The sequence below is a fragment of the Aegilops tauschii genome, chromosome 3 (assembly GCF_002575655.3).
Source record: "Aegilops tauschii subsp. strangulata cultivar AL8/78 chromosome 3, Aet v6.0, whole genome shotgun sequence".
NCBI classification, from domain to species: domain Eukaryota; kingdom Viridiplantae; phylum Streptophyta; class Magnoliopsida; order Poales; family Poaceae; genus Aegilops; species Aegilops tauschii.
In genome coordinates this window covers 397,742,395-397,750,950 of record NC_053037.3, presented here as the reverse complement: position 1 = coordinate 397,750,950, position 8,556 = coordinate 397,742,395, and the positions used below count along the sequence as shown (strand labels likewise).

Sequence of the window (8,556 nt, the reverse complement as noted above, 5' to 3'; positions counted from 1 at the left end):
CCTCTTGTAGCTATGTTGCTTCTTTTCCGGTGGGCCTCAGACTAGTTTTAGTTTTCATCTTTGGGACGATAAAACCTTTGGCTAATCTCTCATTGTAATAACTCTGCTGCAGCTACTTTCTGGCTGGAGCCGAGAGCTGTTAACAGTCTGCAGTCTGCTGTGGTTGCCTTTGCTTTTTTAATAAAAAGTTGGGGCAGGGAGGCGACCCCTATCATTTCAAAAAAAAAAGAACAAAGGTGCTAATAAGATTAAAGATCAACAAATTTATGTAACAAATGAAGGTGAAAAGGTCGGAGAGGGCGTGTGAGAGCAAGGTGTCCGGGAGGAAGCGACGCACGCCGGACAAGTCGGTGTGACGATGACAAAGTCGAAGAAACAAGACCTGTAGCGAGAGCTCCATCACCATCTTGAAGACCTTAGAAGGACACATGGCTCCTCGACGCTGTCGAGACGATGACCCAAAAAAACCTTATTCACTGTGTTGACGCTGGCACCGACCAAACACCATCATCCGAAATACAAAGCTTCAACCTGACAACATTGGATAAATAGGGAGCCAAGGTTCCCCGGCCCTTCCGCCACCGCCGGAGCGGCTAGGGACGGAAGGGAAGCCGGCGGATTGGCCGCAGCTGGGGAGGGACCTCTCTGCCTCGCTACTCGCTTTCCAGAGAGAGCGGAAGTTACACGATCCGTTTTCTCTACGAATGCAGTTGTACACGCCGACGCAACAACCACGAAGAAACAACTTGAACCCGATTGAGTTGTAGCCCACAAACTTAATCCAGTCCTGTGACGTAACGTGCATAGACAAAACTTGTCGTAGATCATCCCGAAAGCATGAGGAAACTTACATGCTAGCTCATGTTAAAGTGAGGATCAGCTCTCCTGCAACAACCGTGTAGAGCGTGACCCCATGCATGTAGCGCCCGCTAATCTGGGACTGAATTTTGATGGCCTTCCCGCATGACATGATAGGAGCCTATCGGATCCCGCGGCGTCGCCACCACTACTATTCACAGTCCGTGTGCTCCATTGTCAGCCAACGAGGCAACGACAGCTCAACCACGCAGTGCCGAATCTATCGTCTGCAGTTTATGTCACTCAACCAGCAACTTTGCATTTCCTTTATTCGTCTTGTTCTTGGAACAAAATCGGGGGAGCTTTCCTTTTTCTCGTTGTTGTCCACAGCTCCAAGAGGACCAGCCAAGATAGTACTCCTACGTGAATGCTCGTTGGGTCGCTGGCTCGCTGCAAAATGCCCTCTCGACGAGTCATTCATGGGTATGGCAGGCATCACCTTTGTCCTTTGGTTAGCATCCTTTCTCAAAAGGGGATGGGCTTGTGACCCATGGCTGATATAAGTGTGTGGCTGATATATGATGGCCCATGGCTGATATATGATTGCCGAGGATCGCCGGTTCACCACCACTCACTCTTGCAAACCGCACTTGAGTTCGCCAGTTTTCCATTCATTCTCTGCTAATCAGCCCAACCTCTAGCGAGTTGCAAATCTTGTGACTGTGAGCCGGCATGGCGGAGAAGACGGTGGTCCTCTACCCCTCACTAGGCGTCGGCCATTTGAACCCCATGGTCCAGCTGGCCAAGGCCTTCCTCCGCCGTGGCGTGGCCGTCACCATCGCCGTCGTCGACCCGCCGGGGAAGGACCCCGTGCTGGAAGCCGCGGTCACCCGCCTCGCCAGCGCTTCCCCCTCCATAGCAGTCCACCTCCTGCCCATCCAGCCTGCGAGCACCAATGAGCAGTACTCCAACACAGCCTTGCGTATGCTCGACGAGCTCCGCCTCGCGAGCCCTGTGCTCCGAGAGTTCCTCCGCTCGCTCCCTGCCGTCGATGCCATCGTCCTCGACATGTTTTGCGTCGACGCCCTCGACGTCGCCGCGGAGCTCGCCGTCCCCGCGTACATGTTCTACGCGTCCGCAGCCGCCGACCTCGCGATCTACCTCCAGGTTCCTGATATCTTCCGCGCGGCGCCTTTCTCGTTCAAGGACATGGGAGACACGGCGCTCCCCTTCTCCGGCGTGCCGCCGGTTCGCGCTCTGGAGATGCCGGACACCATGGCAGACCGGGAGAGCGACCTGTGCAAGAGACGAGTGCAGCAGCTGGCGCGGATGCCGGAAGCGAGAGGCATTCTGGTGAACAGCTTCGAGTGGCTGGAGTCGAGAGCCGTCAAAGCTCTCCGGGATGGCCTCTGCGTGTCCGGCGGCCGCTCCACGCCGCAAATATACTGCATCGGGCCATTGGTCGACGGCGGCGTGAGCGGTCAAAGCGGCGAGAGGCACGCTTGCCTCGAGTGGCTGGACAGGCAGCCAAAGGAGAGCGTGGTGTTCCTCTGCTTCGGCAGCGGGGGTGTTTTCTCGGCGGCTCAGCTGAGAGAGATGGCTAGCGGGTTAGAGAACTCCGGCCACCGGTTCCTGTGGGCCGTGCGTAGCCCACGCGAGGAGCAGAGCAAGTCCGGCGAGCCGGATCTGGAGGCGTTGCTTCCTGATGGTTTCTTGCAGAGAACCGGGGACAGGGGCTTGGTTCTGAAGAACTGGGCGCCACAGGCGGAGGTGCTGCGGCACGAGGCCGTGGGAGCGTTCGTGACGCACTGCGGGTGGAACTCGGCGCTGGAGGCGGTCATGTCCGGCGTGCCGATGATCTGCTGGCCGCTGTACGCGGAGCAGAGGCTGAACAAGATACACCTGGTGGAGGAGATGAAGATCGGGGTGGCGGTGGAGGGCTACGAGGAGTCGTCCGTGAAGGCCGAGGAGGTGCATGCCAAGGTGAGGCTGGTAATGGAGTCGGAGGAAGGGCAAAAGCTTCGAGAGAGGGCGGCCATGGCGAAAGAGATGGCTGCAGAAGCCATCAAGGAAGGTGGGTCTTCCGACGTGGCATTTTACGCCTTCTTGAATCATGTGGAAGATGAACAATCTCGAGGAGCGCCAAATCCGGCCATTAATAAGTGATCAACCTCCGATGATGTGACCTCTTTTCGTCAGAAAAGATGGGCGTGCAAGATGCAGTGGGCTGATGGTTCACTCTTTCTCAGAAAAAAAAGGAAGAAGGAAAATCAAAATAAATGCAGTGGCTTCTCTGGGATTCCATGGTGTGATGCTTGTCCTTGCCTCTTTCGCAAGATTTGTACGGTGTAGGCGTGCGTGCCGAATTCATAATTTAGTTCTTCTGCAGCATTTGGCCTTCAGTGAGACGTTGCATACTTCTTACTGGCAGTATGTGTACTTCAGTGTAGGCTCATATTCTCGTCTCACTCCTTCAGTTACTGATTACAAAATAGGATCCTCTGGCTGACGTTCACGGGGACAGGTGACATTACGAATGTTTGATGACAGTTTTAGTTGGTCGAGGATGACAGTTTATTCAGACCACATAAAACTTCTAGAAAGAAAGCTCAAAACTGCCATCATTCTAAAAATCCGTGTTGCTCTCGAGAAACTATCATCTTCGATACAACTAAAACTGCTAGAAAAAACATACAAAATGCTTTTTTTTAAACGAAGACGCTAGACACGTCCGGATTTAAATTAATAAAGCCACGAAAGCAGCATCACAAAGTTTATAAACAACTAACACACCCAAGAACCGCATGTTTCAACCGGCCTCACCGGCCATGCGTAAAACATAACCAAAGTTCAGAGGACAAGGCCCCAACCTAGCGCCTGAATGAACATCGAACATCCCTCCTGACACACCACACAAAACCAAAAGATAAAACGCTCATGGAAGCCCAAGTTGCTTGACGAAGTCTCGGAATACTGCTGGCAATCTTCTCCATCATGCTCTTCATGAGTTCAATATCATATTGTTTCTCCAACGGTGTCCACGTCTGTAAAAAAAGATGGCATTTAAAAATGACATCAGTCGGGTTAGCAGGGAACTTGTGCTCCATTGTCATCTTGTTTCTTATCGTCCAGAGTGACCAAAGTAATGCTCCCACGCATCGCCACAAGACCCTGGCATTGGCCCCCTGCTGCGATTGAAGCATCGTCAACAATTCAGCCCCCGATCTAGGATTCCAGTTTTGTTGGAAAACCTCCCGCACCGCACTCCATGCAAAACGTGCTAGCGCACACTGAAATAATGCATGGTTCGCGTCCTCTAACGTCTCGCACACAACACAAGACCCATTAGATGGGCCATTATGCTTAGCAACGTTGTCGGCCGTCGGTAATCAATTACGGAACATTTGCCAAAGAAATATTTTTATCTTTAATGGAATACTAGCCTTCCATAGCCCCCTAGCTATGTCCATCGAGTTCCCCTCGGTCAATTTGCTATACATGGACTTGACCGTGAACTTTCGGGACGCCGACAAGTCCCAGGACACCTCGTCTGCACCCAGACCCAGGAGGGGTTGCTCGACCTGGGCCTGTAGCAAGTCCCAACTTGCCAGCTCCTCCGTACTCAAAGTCCACAAAAAGTGAATCGTCGGTGGCGTCGTGTGCAAGGCATCCCCCACCAGCACGTCGGTGTCCGAGGCCACCTTGTACAGCTGCGGAAAGGCTTGCCAGAGTGGCCTGTCTCCCAGCCACTTATCTAACCAAAATCTAGTCGACAAGCCGTTCTTTACCTCAAACCTCGCACCTAACGCGAAAGCCGGCCGAACCGCCTGGATCCCATTCTAGAACGACGAACCCGATGACATGGCGCTAAACACATTTCCATCCGGGAAATACTTTGCCCGAAGCAAGTCTGCCCATAGACCCAATTCGTTAGTGGCTAGTTTCCACCACCATTTGGTTAATAAGGCAACATTCATCAGCTTTGAGTTAGTAATCCCCAAGCCGCCAAATTTCTTGGGTCTACATACCGCAGCCCATTTCAACAAATGGTATTTCTTTTTAGTTCCGGTTCCTTCCCAAAAGAACTTGGAACGCGGGGTGTCGAGCTTTCCATGCACTCCGTACGCCACCAGGAACATCCCCATAGTAAAGAGGGGCAGGGAGGACAGACTAGAGTTTGTCTGAATCAGTCTAGCTGCCGAAGACATAAACCTCCCTCGCCACGGACTAACCCTATTAGCCACTTTGCCATAGAAGGGCTCCCATTCGGAAATGGCAAGTTTCCGGTGAGAGATCGGGAGCCCGAGGTACTTAATTGGGAAGCTCCTTGGCTTGCAATTAAGTAGATTAGCAATCCTCACGCTCTCGTGCTGCTCCAAACCCATCGTGATAAATTCACTCTTGAGAAAGTTGATTTTGAGCCCAGATAACATCTCAAAGGCTAGTAGGAGCAGCTTGGTTGAGGCAGTGTTGTGATCGTCCGGCTCCAACAACAACATCGTATCGTCGACGTATTGCAAATGCGTCACCCCCCTGGGATGAGGTGCGGCACTAAACCTTTCGCGTGACCCGCCCCTCTAGCCTTTGAAATCATCGTTGCGAGCGCATCCGCAACGAAGTTAAAGATCAACGAAGAGCTAGGTCTCCCTGGCGGAGTCCCCGTCTGTTTTGGAAGAATTTACCCATCTCTCTATTGATCGTCATCGTAGTCTACCCACAACTGACCAGGTGCATAACTATGTGCACGAAGCCCGCCTCTAGGCCCTTCTTGAGCAACACCTCATGCACGAACTCCCAGTTCACGCGATCATAGGCTTTCTCGAAGTCGAGTTTGAGCAAAACCCCTTTCCCTTTCATTCGTTTCAGCTTGTGCACAATCTCCGCAAGCGGAATTGGGCCCTCCAAAATATTGCACCCCTTTAGAAATGCAGTCTGACTTCTATTAATCACCCTTTGAGCTATAGGGGCCATCCGCGAGGCGTACGCTTTGGCGCATAGTTTAAACGGAACGTTGATAAGCGTTATCGGCCTAAACAGCTTGATGTTGTCTGCGCCCTTAACTTTGGGGATGAGGCTAATCGCCCCGTAGTTAAGGCGGGAGAGGTCCACTTGACCCAGCGCAAATCCGTTAACTATCGCGTGGAACACGTGTTTAAAGCACGGCCAGAGTCTCTTGAAGAACTCCACCGGCCACCCATCGGGCCCTGGTGGAGTGCCCGCTTTCATGGAGGTCATCGCCCTGTCGATTTCCTCCGGGAGGAAGGTCAGGGCTAGGCCCGCATTTTCAGCCTGGGACACCTGCTCGAAAGGTTCCCACAGATCCTCTCGTAGACTAAGGTTTTTCTCCTCGGCCGTCCCCAACAAACCGATAAAGAAGTCGTATATGTGGCTGCTGATCTCGGACTGGGTGACCAATACACTATTGTCGGAGTTAAGGCGCAAGATCAAACTTTCGTTTCCTCCCGTTAGCAAACGCGTGAAAGTAACCCGTGTTTGCATCCCCTTTAGTCACCCACTTAACGCCGCCCCTATGATGCCAGTACTCCTCTTCCGCTCTCAGGATACTAAGCACTTGATCTTCAAGAGCGTATCTATGAGCCCATTCCTGCTCAGAGAACGATCTCACATCCGCCGCCAAATCTAGGGTCGCAATCTCCTCCGTCAGCCTAGCTCTCTCCTTTTTGGAATCGCTACCGTGGTTTGCTCCCCAACCCCTGAGGAAAGCACGCAACTTGGCCGCCCTCGCAGTCCAGAACTCGGCCGGGCCCCGTTGGGGCCCAATCTGCGACGAAATTGATTCCCACCTCTCTCTCAACATGAGCTTGAAGCCCTCTGCTTCGTACCATGCTGTTTCGAAGTAGAACCTACTACTCCGTCTAATCGCCTCCTCCCCTGAGGAAAAGATGAGCGGGATGTGGTTGGAGACAATCCTAGTCTCGGCCATAAGCGAGCATAATGGGAATAGCACTTCCCATTCCGGCGTGAAGAACACTCTATCCAGCACACACCGAACCGGACAAAGTTGTCTGTCTGTCCAAGTATATCTCGCACCCGCGCACCTGAGCGAGCGGCCTCTCTTAAAAATGCCGCCGCGATCGCATTGTTGAACATCGTCACCCTTGACTAGTTCACGTTGGCATTGTTCTTGTCCGCTCCCGAGCGAATCAAGTTGAAATCGCCTCCCACTATGACCAGAAGGTTGGCTGCCCGTTTGGCCCCTACCAGCCCGGTTACCTCGTCCAGAAAAGCCGTAGATCTCGAGTGATCTGCAGGACCGTAGACGCACACCACTACCCAAATCAAGCCCGAGGTGCGATGTCGAATCGTAGTCGCAATGAAAAACACGCCAAACTCCCATAGGATTACATCACATACATCACGCTTACATCCCATGAGAAGGCCACCCGAATGACCAGAGGAAGGAACCCAGCACCAGTCAAACCCTTGCAACGGATCTAACGCAACTAAATCACGATAGGCAAAGTCAGACTTGATGGTTTCTTGTAGCACAACAATGTCTAAACGCTCCTTGGCCATGTACTCCCTAAGCCGCGTACGACGCCCTTCATGTCCGCAGCCCCGGATGTTCCAAAAGATGTATCTCATTAGATAATCCGGTTTCAAAGGCGAACTCCGGAGAGCTCACCGCTTTAGGCACTCTCTTCCTTGCCGGGCCACGGCTGGAAGAGGGGATGCCAGAGGCCTCTCTCGCCTCTGCCTCCCCTTCGGGCCTAGGATCCACCAACTGCCCCCCTGGGCTCGTGGTCACCGTACTCACCGCCAGGCATCTCGCCGCAGCCTCTGCCAGTGCAGCTTGTGCCTCTTCGCGCGCGCCGACTAACGAAACTATATCCTCGTTACTAGCCGCAACCACCACCCCACTATCATGTAGAATCGACGCAAGATGATCGTCCGAAAAAGCGCTAAGAATCCTGAAAGAGGGTAAAGGATTACCTGACACGTCCAAATTCTTGTCAGCAGCACACAGCTTGGCGTTCTCCAAGGAAGAGAGAACGCCCAGCTTGGCCTTCGCTCTGGCACTCGGCTCCCGCGTCACCACTGGCGTGGCCTTGGATCTCTTGGCCTTGACACCCACATCCCCCGCCGCCAACTCCGTCCCCAACTCACCACGCAAGGAAGCAGCCGCACTTGTCACCGCCGGAGCCGAGCTCTTGGACCCCAGCTTCCTGCCCGCCGTCTTCTTGGGCTGCCTGCCCGCGCTCCCAGAGCCACGCTTGCCCGAAGCGGGCTTGGCGCCTTCGGCATTGAGCACGCAGCCCCCATCAGCATGGGTAGCCACCGGAGAAGAGGGGTTTGAGGCCCTCCCCACTTCGAGACGCGCGCCATCCAAAGCACCTGACACCAGCGCAAGGGTGTGGCCGGAGACCGGGGGCTGCAGCGTCAGATTGGACCCGTACTCTCGAAAGCCCCCGCCAGGTTGCGTGCCAGGGTAGGCACGCTCACAGCAGTGTCCTGGGTCGCCACCACCACCGCACGCCCTTCCATCGCACCCAGCTTGTCCCACGTTTCGGTGTCGATGGAAGTATCCTGCATACTGTCCTCTTGCTCATCCTCTTGCACCCCCATCACCACATCCTGCGCAGCGCCCTGCCGCGCCGGGCCCGAAGCCATCTTGTTACCCTCCGCGTCAGCCGCCTTGCCCTTGCCAGCAGAGGGGGCCGAGGAACTGGACCCATTTGGCTTGGACGGTGGGGGAGGGGGAGCATCAGAAGCCCCCGCCCCACCACCTCCGGCACT

At 54.1% G+C, this 8,556-nt stretch overlaps 1 protein-coding gene across 1 annotated transcript; it reads left to right on the top strand.

The window, feature by feature from the left end:
- Nucleotides 1–513: 513 nt before the first annotated feature.
- Nucleotides 514–3,292, top strand: LOC109766967 (anthocyanidin 5,3-O-glucosyltransferase-like). Its single transcript, XM_073510656.1, has one exon. The coding sequence runs from the start codon at nucleotides 1,531–1,533 to the stop codon at nucleotides 2,962–2,964; it is 1,434 nt and encodes a 477-aa protein (XP_073366757.1). The 5' UTR covers nucleotides 514–1,530; the 3' UTR covers nucleotides 2,965–3,292.
- The last annotated feature ends 5,264 nt before the right edge of the window (nucleotides 3,293–8,556 follow it).

Coding starts and splice junctions, on each gene's coding strand:
- LOC109766967 (XM_073510656.1), top strand. CDS start 1,531: ATGGCGGAGAAGACGGTGGTCCTCTACCCCTCACTAGGCGTCGGCCAT.